The sequence below is a fragment of the Pipistrellus kuhlii genome, unplaced genomic scaffold (genome assembly GCF_014108245.1).
Source record: "Pipistrellus kuhlii isolate mPipKuh1 unplaced genomic scaffold, mPipKuh1.p scaffold_m20_p_10, whole genome shotgun sequence".
NCBI lineage: Eukaryota > Metazoa > Chordata > Mammalia > Chiroptera > Vespertilionidae > Pipistrellus > Pipistrellus kuhlii.
In genome coordinates, this window is record NW_023425405.1 from 48603557 (window position 1) to 48619419 (window position 15863).

General features: G+C 40.4%; 1 protein-coding gene across 1 annotated transcript in view; it reads right to left on the reverse strand.

Annotated features, from left to right (window-relative positions):
* Positions 1 to 15863, reverse strand: part of CCDC146 (coiled-coil domain containing 146) — a 104127-nt gene that overhangs the window by 21102 nt on the left and 67162 nt on the right. The window contains exons 4-9 of the mRNA XM_036429635.2: positions 15023 to 15232; positions 8633 to 8690; positions 6164 to 6340; positions 4111 to 4184; positions 2607 to 2834; positions 1779 to 1965 (exon numbers count right to left, since the gene is read on the reverse strand). Of these exons, the coding sequence (XP_036285528.1) occupies positions 1779 to 1965; positions 2607 to 2834; positions 4111 to 4184; positions 6164 to 6340; positions 8633 to 8690; positions 15023 to 15232 (934 nt within the window). The remainder of the gene's footprint in view (positions 1 to 1778; positions 1966 to 2606; positions 2835 to 4110; positions 4185 to 6163; positions 6341 to 8632; positions 8691 to 15022; positions 15233 to 15863) is intronic.

Below are 15863 nucleotides of genomic sequence, written 5' to 3' on the forward strand. Positions count from 1 at the left end.
TTTCTTCAAGGCTTTGGTATTTTTCTGAAATATGTCAATGCTCATGAGGCTTGTGGCTTGAATTTCTGGGACAGTCTCTACGATCAAAGACCATGGGAGAATCAAAAGCTGCCTCGAGGGGAAACAAATTCTGAAAAATAGCCAGAGCCCTTCACGCTTACCTTTTATCTCTTTCCTTTTTGGATTGTTTGCAAGTCTGAAATGTTCATTCAGGATGGGAGTAACTGGCCTGACCCACTCCTGTTTTCAAGTACTTGCATCCCCCTGTAGGACTGTGGCTGGGACAATTAATTATAAATCACAAGGCAGAGGCAGTTGGTCTCTCACTGAAACTTTACTAGAACAAAAACACAGCGCACTCTCTCTCTCCAAACACAATTATTTAAGACCTTTATTAACAGGTGCTTACAGTTTGTTGACTTTTAAAAAGTAGTCTTTTATTACAAATTAAAAATGAGATTCTTAAAAATCTCAAGTTGACCAGATAAAAAACAGTTTGAAAAACTTTAAAGGTGTACTGAGAAAAACCAGGCCTAAAAAAATATAAACACTTGTCATTTCCAAAAAGAGACGTCATTAGATAAAAATGATAAAAACCTCATGCTGCATAGATAACGCAGACAGTTCTAGATATCTGGTCAACAGGCAAAACTCGAGCACTTAAAGTCTTCAGCTTCAATCTTTTGTTCATTTCTTATTGCTGGAATTTTGTGTTCATTTCTTCTTATTTTAAAAACATTTTCAAAAAATATATTTTTATTGATTTCAGAGAGGAAGGGAGAGGGAAAGAGAATAGAAACCATAATGATGAGAGACAATGATTAATCAGCTGCTTCCTGCACGGCACACGCTCCCTGAGCCCCAGGCCTCCCTCTGGGGATTGAGCTGCATGGGCATGTGCCTGACAGGAATCAAACTGAGACCTTCAGGTTCATAGGTCGACACTCAACCACTGATCAACACTGGCCCAGCTAATTTCTTCTTGTTAGATGACTAAACCAGGTGATGGTAGAGACAGTAAAATTAAATTTTTCTTAAAGTCAATGAAGAAAGAGGATTTTAATACATTTTAATTTCTGTTAGTTTTATAGCCGATGAGTGCTATTTTGTGAATTCAATAGCTAGAAGTGTCCTAATACAATTGTCAATCCTATTATTGTTTTATCAATACAAGCAATACCGTGCTGGTTTTAGGAGCCTCCTGCTGATCATAGTTAGGTTTCCATCAATACTTGGAACAAATATTATACTGCTGTTTACTGTAAATTTCACTCTAAGATGGAGTGCCACAGGTTAGGTTTTGGGCTAAAACAGAGAAGCTTATAATAAACCAATACTTCCAACAAGAATAACTTGAAAAATTGGATTAAACTATATCTTTGAAGAATTGCAAAGGTGGGAGAGTTAAAGTCTTCAAAGTTTCTAGCATTGTTTGGGACGTAGTAAAATTATTAGTTTATACTGAACTCTAGTAAGTCAAGGATGAGTGTAGTAATCTTGGTCCTACCCCATAATGGCTGGATGGCTCAACTGCTTCCCCTGGTCAGGCTGACACAGGATCCAAACAAGACTTTTCTCTGAACTTGGGATAGCAGATAGAGATTGAAAAACATGAAAGGACTAGAGGCTCTATCATTAGTTGGATGCATTTTAACATGATCTTTTCTCTGTTCTTTTCCATTTCCTATTGATACTTAATACATCGTTTTACAACATTTTTTTACTTAAAAAAAGACAGCACTGAGCTTGAAAGTCAAACAGTGGTGTACAGCACCCACCTCTACCAGCAGCCTATGATGCAGGGCTTGGGTTTGAGCGAGGGCATCCCAGGACACTTTCAAGAGGAGTTCCATTTTTTTCAGATTTCGAACATCTCGTTCTTTCTCTCTTTGCTTCCGAGAAAGTTCATCGTGGTAGTTCTGTTTGTCGATGCTACAGTTTCGTAAATTGAGATCCAAAATCCCTCTGTTCCAGGTAACGAGACAAAGGAAAGTGATGAGTCATCAGCTTCCCTTGGTAGTTTTAAAGACAGTATGATCAGCGTGTACATACAGAACTATTCTCATGTTAGGATCAAGTTGTAAATGATGCCCAAAGCAACTTTGTTTGCAAGCTGGTATCATTTAACACCACCGTCCTACAAAAACCCCAGATGGAATAGTAGGTTGGCAGACTATTTCCTGGCAATTTTACTTAAAATGAGAAGTAACACTCTTGGGAAATCACATCACTACATTGCTCACATTAGGAAAAAGTCATAATTTCCTCAGAAATACCACTCATGTGATAAAAACAAAAACAAACCTCAACTATAGCGTTCTCCAGTGATAGGATTTTCCAGGGGCACATTTCAGAAACTTTCGAAATACAGTAGATTGCATCCTTAAAATTTGGTCACAGGAAATTGAAAACAATGAGTAAAGGATGGAAAAAAATGTTTCTAAAATGCTTTATTTAATAATATATGTTTTAGTAATGGTAAAATTTGAATTAATATTCTATAAAAATGTTTATTGAAAAGTTCTATAAGAAACACATTTGTTTGAGATTATGTTTTGAACCCTCATACATAAGTTGAAGAGAAATTTAGGTAACATACAACTAACCTTTCAGACAGGGAAGTTGCTTCATTCTCTCTGGTTAATTCCAGTAGCTTGACCAATTGGTTATATTCTCGTTCTTTGATTTCAAGTAAGGCTCGTTTGCCTTCAAGTTCCTTTATTACATCCTCCTTCTCTTCAATTACAGCGTTAATTTTAGTTTCAACTTTCTTTAGGGAGTCATTTAGTTCTTTGAATTCCTGTTCCAAGATAATCTTTTTCTTTTCCGCTTCTCTGTGAGGGATACATACATACATATACATGTATATCTACAGACACATGCATACTCATGAACACACATACATACTCGCACATTTGCTTTATTTTGATCCCAGGCTACCTTTGCCTATTTTTAATTCCTCACCAGGAAACAGAAGAGCTGCTCATAAATTCAGTGATCTCAGAAGTGGGGTGAAGACCATAGATGAGTGGGACTCAGAGGGTATCTCCACTGAGTGCCACTGAGGGCAGAGATTTGTCCGGCCTACCCACTCTCTCCCCAGATCCTGGGGTTCTACCCTCATCCTGCCCAGCCTCCCAGAACTAACCTGAATTTGTCAACTTTGGTGCTGGAGGGCTTAGCTTTGAGAACCATTTACTAGAGCCTACTTTTTTCTCTTGTTTTGAGATCAGCCACCAGAGAAATCATTTTATTTCTCCAGAATTTTTGTGTCTTCACTTATCTTTATCTTTTTAGTTCCTCTAAACCTTGAACATTTTCTCAGTGACTTCTGCCTCCGAATCTATTTTGAATGTTGTATGTGTGTGGGTGGGGTGGTAGGTGGAAAAGGTATTACATAGGTGAATTGGTGGCAAATAGTTCCTATTGTTTGGGCTTTAGGCTTCTGGCTGGCTGACATACTTCTGAACCATGAAATTCTACACAGTTTAAAGAATTTATCCATTGAACATCTCTTTAAAGTTAATTGGAATTATCCATAAAGATATGATTTATAAGTTGGAAAGAGACTAAATTGTCTCCAAATTAAGACATATAAAAGTATTATGAATGATAGTATTATGCTGTACTACTTTTTTTTTAAATGAGCTTAATATACTAGTATACAACCTAGACAGGAACAAATGCAAATATTCTAAAATTATAACAGTAATTTGATGTTTTCAGTGGTTAATATTTCTGTTTTAATGTGCACATATAGCTTGGGTAAGAGGAGGCTGGGAGATATATATATATATATATATATATATATATATATATATATATATCTCCAGCCGACCAGCTGATGAACCAGTAGCTATGATGCGCAATGACCATGAGGGGCCAGGCGCTCCACGCAGGAGCTGCTGAGCTGTGGTGACTTGGCAGCTGTGGTTCTTGGGTGATGCACCCAGAACTAGAGAGGAGGGAGCCCAATTCTGGGGTGCATCACCTGAGAACTGCCCTCTCACAATCCAGGATCTCTTGAGGGATGTCATGGAGCTGGTTTAGACCTGATCCCTGCCCCCAGGCCAAGGGCCTCTAGTTAAAAATAAAAATATTAAATCATACACTTTTTTGCGTGTTGTTTTTTCTAATTCTTTTCCAATTTGTACAGGAATAGCTTGGTGGTGGACCACTTCATCCTAGTTTAAAAAAAAAAAAAAAGGAACCACATTAAATTATGTTAGCTAAACAAATTAAATAGGAGAGAAAAGAACTACAATATGTAGAACTTTCACTATCTGTTCTGTACTATGCAGGGTGGTTTAATTATTCTATTTAATACTCACAATAAGCTTACGCTATAGTTACGGTTGTTATAATTTTAAAGGGAAGATAACTGAGTCTAAGAAATACAGTGGGTGCTCAGCCCAGATTTCCCTGTATGGAGGTACACCCATCCATCTGAGGTTGTGGGAGTCAGCTGCCTACTGTTCATCTTTGTTCTCTTCTTCAAAACTGAGCAGAGCTGACTTGTTGGGGAACAGGGGATATAGAGAAGGGGAGAGCAGGCTGTGAAATGACTAACTGATGTGGTGATGTAACAGCCCCTGCCCTCTGCCTTTGGCTGGAACAACTTCTGCCGTGCAATTCATGGTCAAGATTTCCTCATAAGATCAGGTTGATACTAAGCTTCTCCTGAAACCACCTTTGGCCCAGTTTCTTCCCCAGCTCTCTCCTGCTTCCCTCAAGCCCTTATCAGATTCTCCCTAGAGCCCTCCCTCCACGAATGCTTGTCTTAAGCTCTCTTTCTAGGAACCTTCCTGAGACTCGTGCTCAGAGAAGGTAAAAAATTTCCCAAAGTCGCACAGCTAGTAAACATCAAGGCCAAGGTCAGAAGCTAAGCTTGTCTAACACCACTTTCCGCAATGCTCTGAGAGTTCATGGGACATTCAGTTTTAGCCTCAAGAATCTTATGTACGTGGCATTGGTGATGGAAGAGCCGCTCCTGCCTGAGGGCCACAGCGGGCTTTGGGGCCTGGGGTAACATGTGCATAGAGGGTGAACACATCACTGCGGTGTGTGCATTTCTCCCTGGGATCTTGCTCAGTCCTGGGGCAGATCCGAGTTTTGTGAGGCTGAAACTTGTACTTTTTTTTTTTTTTTTTTTTGGGGGGGGGGGGGGGGGGGGGGGGGGATTGTGTGCTCTTTTAGAAAAACAGTAGAAAATTACAAATGCTGAATTAGATACAGGGCTTTTGGAAGAGACTCATGCAAGTGAGGGGCCTGAAGCTTTAGCTTCACCGAGTTCCTCATAAATCCATCTCTGCTGAGTTCCTAAGTTCCAGATAGCAGCTGGGTACATCTTGGCTCATAAGCCTCATAAGCAAAAAGAGTTCAAAGTGCATCACACTAAGCAGAGTGACAGATGTTATTTTATTTTATTTTTTATTTATTTATTTTTTAAATATATTTTATTGATTTTGCACAGAGAGGAAGGGAGAGAGATAGAGAGTTAGAAACATCGACGAGAGAGAGTCATCGATCAGCTGCCTCTTGCACACCCCCTACTGGGGATATGCCCGCAACCAAGGTACATGCCCTTGACCGGAATCGAACCCGGGTCCCTTCAGTCCCCAAGCCGACGCTCTATTCATTGAGCCAAACCGGTTTTGGCGACAGATGTTATTTTAAAAACAACTCAAGGTTAAATTGTTTTGAGAGTTGTTACATGTCTTTTTCAAAATAAAATGAATGTCAATTATCTCTTAAAACATAAATACAGGCCCCTCATCAATTGCATGATAAGAGGAAAGTAGAGTGGAACCAAACAGACAAGGATTAGCTGATAAAAAGATACATAAAAGGTTAGAAAATTTGGTTCCTGTTCAAGGAAGAGATGTTGTTTGTGACAATTCTAGTATGGAAAAATGCTTGGCAGTCTTAGAGAGGTCGGTTCCTGGGTTGGGACTCCAAATTACAATGATCCTACCAGACACTCTAAGGCTTCTGTGAATTCATAGAGTCCAGCTTTAGTTTGATTGGCTTACTCACAATGCTGAATGTTTTTGTGCGATGACACTTCTCTTTGTCAAACCTATGCAGTCAAACTTGACATCCACGCATTTTTATGTCCACACAGGCACAATGTCTGAATATTTATAAACAATAAGTAGCACACCTTTAGGGTGACCTGACATTCCACCAAGTCTTCTTGTTCCTTCTGCTCCTTTAGCAATTGCTTCTGCTTAAATGTTAAATCTTCCCGTAAATTTTTAATTTCTAATTTCTTCTGCATTACTTCTTTACGTAATTCTTCAGTGCTTTCTTTCAGTATTTTCATCTTCTTCTCCATTTCCTTTAAAAGCCATGAAAATCATTAGGTTATATAGAGTCTGAACAAAAATTTGTCTACTTAAATTAGAAATAATTTTACTCACCATTTTGATGATATTTGTTTTGAGCTTCATGAATGATTTCTTACCAAGTTAAATACAATTTATGATTTCTGACATTTTCAATAAAGACATGACAATTGTACTGAATGTACTAAACATTAGATTCATACTCTTTTTTTCTTTTTACTATTGCTCTTTCTATCCTCTTATATTTTATTTATTTATTTTTTGTTATCCTCACCTGAGCGTGTTTTTTTCTTTCTTTCTCCCCCCCCACCTTTTTTTTAGAGAAAGAGTGGAAGGGAGGGAGGGAGGTAAAGAGGGGAGGGATACACACACACACACACACACACACACACACACACACACATTTAGAGAGAGAAAAACATCAACATGCGAAAGGCACATCTACTGGTTGCCTCCCACATCCCCAGATTCTCCTTATGACCTGATGGGGGCAGGTATTGAACCTGTATCCCATGTAGATGCCCTTGACCAGGAATTGAACCCTCTACCCTTTGATGCATGGGTCAACACTCTATCCACTGAGACACACTGTCCAGGGCCTCCTATAATTCAAGTGTTTCCTTTTTTTCTGCGTTAATTTTTATCTTATATCAAAAAGTGTTAGTGAAAACTTCCAGGCTATTTTTTAGTAGCTTTGTGTTTTGACAAAATTAGATGCAAATAATCTTTATTCAAAGATTAAGGCTTCTGGCTTCTGGTTAACCTGTGTCCCACAGGAGATTAGGGAGTATGTACTAGTATTTGGAATTTTGAACACTCTTGCACTCATAATCTCCCACTTTCTTATGATATTACTTCTCCCCTTTCATGCACATTCTCCTCAAATACCCTCCACTCCAGACTCATAATAAATTTTTGTTTCCCAATTGGATATATACATATAGAGTGTTCTAAAAAAAAAAAAATGTATACACACACTTTGAATAATTATAAAGGCAGTGTTTATATTTCGTTTTCAAAATTAAACTATCAGCTGTTGAAGTGTGTATACATTTTGGGAACACCCTGTATATAATATATATTCATATGTATAAAATTGTATTTTGCTGTATGCTACATAGGTTTTTGTGTCTTGGAATTAAAACACCAACAACATAGTTTTGAAATATAACCACTCAAAAGGTGAAAGCATTACAAAGTGTGATGATCTTTCTTTTTACTCTGTATGATAGATTTCAAAAATTAGACCCAAATTCCTCCTATTCCAGCAAATCTTTGTCATTAAGAGGTAGGGCCTATGTAGAGACATTGATTTTTAGATTTTAGATTTGGCCAAATGACTTGTTTTAACCAATGAAATATCCCCAAAATGATTTAAGCATAGGCTTGAAAAGTGCTTGCATGCTGGAGTTTGCCTTCTCTGCCTCTTTTTTTTTTTTTCCTTTTTAAAAAAATATATATTTTATTGATTTTTTTTTACAGAGAGGAAGGGAAAGAGATAGAGAGCTAGAAACATCAATGAGAGAGAAACATCGACCAGCTGCCTCTTGCACACCCCCTACTGGGGATGTGCCCGCAACCAACGTACATGCCCTTGCCCAGAATCGAACCTGGGACCTTTCAGTCCACAGACCAACGCTCTACCACTGAGCCAAACCGACTTCGGCTGTCTTTTTTTTTTTTTTTTTTTTTGAGGCTGGAGACCCCTCCTTCACGTGACTGACTAGTGGCATGTGACCTTAGACCAACCAGCCTGCCAATTGGCTGACATAGGAAGGAAACCATCCCAGGCCTCCCAGCCCCAGCTGGTCCAACAGAGACAAGGTGGATTCAGAACTGTGAAAAATAAGGAACGGTTGTTGTTTTAAGCCGTTAAGTTTTGGGTTGTTTTGTTATGCAGGCATAGATAAGTGATACATCTTCTTGATAAAGATTTCTTGTAATAAGCTGTTTGGGAAACTATAAAAGTAATAGCTACAGCAAAAACAATGTTTTAGAATGCCAGCCACAGAATCCTTTTCTCTTCTTCTGGAAACAGAGCAAATATTGTCTAACAAAACACAGCCTAAATTAGGTGCCAAATAGCTAAAGCCTGTCTGTCATAGGCACCCCCTACATTTTCTCCACAAGTTATACAGATATTCCTTTCGATAGCGCCCATGGTTAAGACTTCTGGATCTTTTCAATGTTTGGGGTATGGCTGCAGTAATGCATGAATATTTATAAAAAATGATGTTTGAACCCAGCTATGTTAACAAACTCTAGACTATCTATATAAAACTTACTCCTGGCTTAGGGATCCTCTCAAATTCCTTGATTATGAGGGTTTTTTCTTCCAGTAAGCTGAAAAAAAAAATTTAAAAAGGAGGTTTGACAAAGAGTTAGCTATTGCTGCAGGAATAACTTTTCCTCCCCTTCTCCCAGTGTACTCCCAATGCTTGTGTGCCAGGCCCAGTGCCCATTCTTGATGGCTTCAGCGAGTCCCACAGGCCCATGTAGGTGCTTCCCTCCAGACTTCCCACAACACTGCAAACACAACCTCTTGGGGCAGTTACCTCATCACATGTAGATACTTGGGAACATGACCCTCTCCCTAGACCCTGGCTCCTTCCAGGCACGCTCTGGGCCATTTCTTCTGATATTTTTTGCAATGAACTAATGTCTTTCTGGACTACTGCATCAGCTTATACTGGTTTCACCACATAAATGGATACTACTAGCCGGTAGGTCTGGGAACATGGAGCTAAAGAGGCATGCACAACAAGTTTTATTTTTATGAAATTTTATTTGTGATAATGTAAACTAAGGTTGGTGTAATAAATGTGTGACACATGGAACTTAATATAGGTTAGCTGTCTTGGCCACAAGCTAAAGCTGAAATTTTCAGACCTTTGAATACTTATATCTTCGCTTTTAGAGCTTGCATGTAAATTGTTATTTTTCTTCCAAGCTATTGATCTTACACCTCACCCATTCTACCACGTGGGGGCAGTAGTGTGCTGCTAGCTTTTGGTTGTAAAGGCAACCTTAGTGTGCTTGAGTTTCAAAATGGTGACAAAGAAGCACTCCCACAAATTGATTTATAACCTTTTCTTTAAACAAACATGAAATGGCTAGCTCTGTAGGGAAGTTTTAACTAATTATATTTCTATTATTAATTTTTCTTTTTTTTTTTTTTTTTTGCCAGGATCGGTTTGGCTCAGTGGATAGAGCGTCGGCCTGCGGACTGAAAGGTCCCAGGTTTGATTCTGGTCAAGGGCATGTACCTTGGTTGCGGGCACATCAGCTGTGCAAGAGGCAGCTGATTGATGATTCTCTCTCATCGATGTTTCTAACTCTCTATCTCTCTCTCTTCCTCTCTGTGAAAAATCAATAAAAAAATATATTTTAATTTTTCTTTTTTTTTAATTAAGAAACGAGTGACTTTTGTCCTTTGGAAAAAATGTATGTTTTTGTATTTATAGAGAAATAGTTAACTTTTGAATTGGTCAGGTCCACTTATATGCAGATTTCCCCTCCCAAGAAATATTGTAAATGTATTTTCTCTTCCATATGATTTTCTTAATAACATTTTCTTTTCTTTAGCTTACTTTATTGTAAGAATATAGCATATAATGTACAAAATATGTGTTCATTGACTGTTTATGTTATTTATTGGTAAAGCTCTGGTCAACAGTAGGCTATTGGTAGTTAATATTTTGGGGAGTCAAAAGTTATATAAAGATTTTGACTGGCGGAGGTTGGTGGGGGAGGGGTGCAGATCAATGCCCCAGCTACCTGTCACATTGTTCAGGAGTCAACTGTATATCATTCATAATCCCACCCCATTGCACCAGCTGATCATTTTTATTTTCCTTTTATCATTTTTAATATTACTTTAATATCTTTCAAATAAATCTAATAAAGATCTAATATTTAGATCTTTTATATCTAAATGTTAAAGATTTTCATATATTTAGTTAATATATTCATATTATGTTCCTTTTAGTACCTTTTTAAAAATTTTATTTTATTGTTTAAAGTATTATATATAAATATATATAGTAGTACATATATCTCCTTTTTTTCCCCATTGACCTTTCCCTAGTCTCCCCTACCCCCGGTCACATGCCCTCATCCGCCCGCCCCAGGGTCTTCCTTTTAGTACCTTTTAATAAAATTATATTAAATGTGTATATATGAGTGAATCCATTTTGACCCAACATGTAATTAAAATAGTTTCCCGATTGCAAAACAGACTTCATAATTAATCATTTAAAAGCTATGATTTCAAGGTTTTCTAGTGGGTGAATATACCTTAATAAAACAATCCTAAATATTACCTATCTTTTACGGAACCCATTTTTTTTATTATTATATGCAGGTACATGCATCATTTCTAAACTTCAGGACCTTGCTTACAAGTATTATTATCTTCATTGTACAAATGAAACTGAGGAGGTAGGCACCTTGGCAAAGTCCCACAGTCCAGGCTGAACTGACATTCCAACCTATTCCTACCTGACTTCAGTGGGCTTTTCAGTACCAAGCTGCCTCTAGAATACATTATTATTGTAATATTCCATTATTTTTTTAGAATTCAGATTGCTTTCAACTTTCCACTTTTATGAATAACTAGAGGCCCAATGTACAAAAATCTGTGCAAGCAGGCCTTCCTTCCCCTGGCTGCCAGCACTGGCTTCCCTCCGGCACCTGGGACCCGGGCTTCGCTCCGGCTCTGGCTTTGTCCGGAGGACGTTCAGAGTGAAGTCCAGAAGGAATTCTGGTCTAATTAGCCCATTACTCTTTTATTATTATAGTGTAATAAACATATTTATGCAGAATGTCTTTCTTTTTCTACTTTCGGATCCTCATTTTTGCATGGCATTGTGGGGGATTAACAGATTTTTGTGTGCCTCTTGATATATGTTAACTCTTAACCTTTTAAACTGACATTAAAATGGAAAACTGTCTGACATTTTAGTCCTCCAGACTAAGGGGTGCTTCAGTGTCAAAGCTCCTCAGGGTTTCTTTTCTTTTTCTTTCTTTCTTTTTTTAAAAAAATATATTTTATTGATTTTGTACAGATAGGAAGGGAGAGAGATAGAGAGTTAGAAACTTTGATGAGAGAGAGTCATTGATCAGCTGCCTCTTGCACACCCGCTACGGGGGATATGCCCCCCAACCAAGGTACATGCCCTTGACCGGAATCGAACCCGGGACCCTTCAGTCCCCAAGCCGACACTCTATCCATTGAGCCAAATCGGTTTCGGCAGGATTTCTTTTCTGCAGCAAGAAAGTCCTAACTAAAACCATGCCATCAAAGGTTTTTAGTTTAAAGGACGTGTGAGTGAGTGGACAATGCAGGAATCCTGTATGCTGCCAAGTGCAAGAGGCATTATTCACCACCAGGAGCAGAACCAGCCCAATGGGTGGAGGTTGCAAGAAGGTAGATTTCTAAACCAGTACAAGCCATCACCATCTGGGAGGCAGGCTGCCCAGAGCTGGGCTGGCTGCTGCGGAGTGTGGCCCTGTCACCGAGGTGCTGACGCTGAGACCGGGTGGTCACCGAGAGAAGACTCCGGCGAGTCTCACGTGCAGTCAGGGCTGAAAACCACTTTTGGGACCAACAGTTCTCCAGCTCTGACGTGAAATGGCACCACATAGAAAGCTTGTAAAAAATTCAAATGTCACCTTCCGTGGGAAGGCTTAGCAAGGAACCAGGAGCATTAGGGTTGGATCTCAGGTGTTTCTCCTTCGGTTGTGAGGACTAAACAGCAAAACCTGTGCTAAGCTGGTTCGGTTCTAGGTTGCCTCAGAGCAGGCAGGCAGGCAGGAAAGATTAAAAAATACATTTTTTAAAATTGATTTCAGAGAGGAAGGGAGAGAGACAGAGATAGAAACATCAATGATGAGGGAGATTCATTGATTGCCTCCAGTGCACCCTGCACTGGGGATCGAGCCAGGAAAGATTTTTTAAGTTCAGAAGGTGAAATCTGCTCCAGCTGTGAGCTTTCCTTGCAGTTAATCCTGATGACCTGTATGCCTCTCTGTCCTGTTCTAAGCTGTTGGGATCCCCGATGCAGTGCTAAAATAATTCCTGTTCCCTTCTTACGGGATCTGTTTGCTTCGGTTCCCACGTTACTGTCACCACTGGAGTAAGAATGGAGGGACCACGGGGACCAGCTATGGGGCAGTAAGTAGTCACGGAGGCCAGTACCACGTGGGGAGGGTCTGGCACATGCGCAGCACAGTGTCCCCTCTCTCCACGGCCTCTCCCGCGGTGGACAGCGCGGGCCATGGCCTCGTCTCCCCAGCTGATGGGCACTTCCCAGAATGCATCAGATGTAGCGTGAGAGACTCAATTTATTTGCTTTCCAAATCTTAGGAATTATTAGAAAGCAGAGAAGTAAAAAAAAAAAAAGTAAAGTGAAGGTAAGGAAAATGTTGAAAAGAATATTGGAAAACCTTTTTAGGGAAAGTTTCTAGAAATAGAATGAGTTCCATTTTGTTTCAAAATAAGTTATGACCAGTGTTTATTTAATTACTTCATTATTTATTTATCATGTATTCATTTAACTTATTTAAGTAGGTTACATGTTTATGTCCTAAACTGTATATTTATCAAGAGGTCATCAATAAGTACTAATCTTCGAACCAAAACGATGCATTAAAACAGATTTAATTATTAACTGACTACATAATTATACTTACCACTAGCATTTATTAAATTACCTTTATGTTAAAACATGAGAAAATCAACCAAAATGCAGAGTTAAATCCTTTCCCGATAACTGTTCGAACGGTGTATTATTCTTACTTGTTGCCAGTGATTCAGAAGTTCCTACAGATGTTGGGGTTGAGAAGTGCTAGCTAGTTCTTTGGGTTTCTATTATTTGGGCCCTGAATAAAATGAGGGTTTGTTGTACCGATGTGAAAAACACCATCAGTGTATTTGGGCGAATAGTCTTTAACTGGCTTATTTTTTCTGTGGGGATGGAAATATCTACCTATTTCCCGGGAAAAGAGTGTTTACTGAATTGGTTTCGGTACCATGTAATTCTACATATGTGAAGCCAATGAAGCAGGCAGCCTCTTCTTCTTTCCTGATATTTCTTTCAGTATCACTGTTATTTTTATGAAAATACATTTGTTACTTCTTGGAGCTGTTATCATTTGAGAATGCAAAGGAGTCTGCTGAAGCTAACGTCTCATGCATTACAAATCCAGAAAGAATACACACTAAGCAGTTTTGCAAATGTGCGTTTGAATGTTCTTGTTCACTGTTGGTCAGCGTGCCCGGTCCCTCCCGATCCCAAGTAGCTCAATGAACAGTTTGTCTGTCTATACCTAAAAGGCAAGAGTTCTGGTTGTTTTGTGTTGATTTTTCCCCCCTTGGCAGGAAGACTCGGAAATTTTAAACAACTTAAATATCAAGTGACTTATGTTCTTCTTACCCTTTCATGGAAATGTCAAGCATTCATATTTTCAATACTAATGAACAACCACCAATTGTTTTAATTTCATTATTTTTTCAACTGAAAGAGTGCTTACAGAGCACAGAAATAGCAAGGCCTTCTTTTTATAGATTGCACTGTTGAGTCTAAAACTGGTTAGATTGAAAGACAAAAAAGAACTCAGATGTTTTCCTCCTCTGAATATAATTCTCCTGATTATGCCAGCCTTCTCTCCCCCCCCCCCCCCCAAGCTGGAAAAAAAGGGCCCCAAAAGAGGATTCAAAATCCAGGACTTGCAAGGTCCCTGGAGGTCACTCAAGCCTTTTTGCTTATCCATCAGCAGGGCTGAATTACATTCCCGTGGGCAGAAATTTACCTCTTAAAAGTAGCCAGAGAACACTGTGCCACCTTACATGGTAACCACTTTTAGGAGACATGGTTTGGCTTTCCCTCCCGCACAGGAACCTGGATTACACTCATTTTGAAATTCAATTTAAATAGTGGGATTTGCTGAACAAACTCTCCTGCTGACTTGCTACTCACAGACAGAATTCTAGTAAAGATTTTGGAAATAGCATCGGCCTTTCTCGCAATGCACTTCTGCTTTAGTTCACTGAATGACATCCTGTAGATTTGGATAAGTAAATGTGTCTTTGAAAAGGAAGCAACTTTCTTCCTTGATCCTAAGGAATAGTTTAGTAAGGGGGGAATGAGCTTGAATGTGTATTCTGAGTCCTGATATGAGAAGGCTAGCCAGATAAGACTCTCAGCTCACGTAGGCTTATCTGGAAAGTGTGTGTGTGTGTGTGTGTGTGTGTGTGTGTGTGTGTGTGTGTGTGTGTTGGGGCGGGGGGGGGGGGGGGGGGGGCACTCGCCATGCAGACACATGATCTGGTGCTGCCAACACCTCAGGGCCAGCGAGCACCAGTCCTGGCTCCCGGGAGTGTGTTCTTTGGCTGTAGCTCCCAAAGCTGGTGGCTCCCTTACACACGGGAAACACAGCAGGGAACTCCTTTTCCTGAAAGCGTCTCCCTGCCACCTCAGCTTTTTCTAGAAGTTGAGTAACCGTATCCTTCAGGGACTGACTGTTCCAGGGAACCAAGGAAAGAGATAGGCTTGTGATCATTGCTATCGCGTACTCATTGTACCGAAAACCCCCAACTTGGTCGAATGTTGTTTGTGTGGAAACCGCTTGGCTCGCCTCTGTCTTCAGCGTGCTTGGGAGAACCGAGCACTTACCTATTCAGCCTGTACTGGTTGTGGTACTCCCTTTCCTTCACGGCGTTGTATTCGTTTTGGTACTTGAGGAGCTGCTCTCTCATCTTGGAGACCTCGGTGGAGAAGGCCTCCGGGAACTTGTCGGCTTGCTGCAGGTGGATCCGCTGCTGCTGGATCCGCTCGGCGAACCGCTTGGCGTTCTGGAGCAGGTGCACCTCCGAGTCCTGTGTGCTGGCCCCACAAGAACAGAGTCACATCGTGAGGACACATGGGGCCTGCTTTCTCCCGGAGGGGAGGTGGGCAAGGCGGTTAGGGTCCCAGCCAGAATGCAAATGGCCATTTAGCCACATGGACTGGAAAGAGAGTGGCAGCAGAAGAGACTTGAATAGCTCTTATAATATAAACGTAGCTTCTAGGCCCACAGGGGTCTTCAAACTACGGCCCGCGGGCCACTTGCGGCCCGCAGAGGAGTCTGATCCGGCCCGCCAGGTTTTTTGGGCAGTGAGCGCAGCCGAGGTGTTACAGTAGGAATTAGTAGTTCATATAGTCCGGCCCTCCAGCTCTCTGAGGGACCGCGTGATCTGGCCCCCACTTTAAAAAGTTTGAGGACCCCTGTTAGGGAAAACCCACCAGTGTCAGCTCAGCATTTCCAGCCTCTGTCTGCCCTGCTGTAACCCCGGCAGCAAAGTGGACAGACTCCTCCATCACGCCTTCCCGCCCCTCCAGGCAGTGGGAGTGGGAGCGAGCGCTGGGTGTTCATAGTGACAAAAAGGAAAACCGAACTGAGGGGTCAAGAGGAGTTACCATGTGGTTGGCAGAAGGAGAGTGAAGGTTTTGCAACACAACTGGGAAGCAGGAAGAA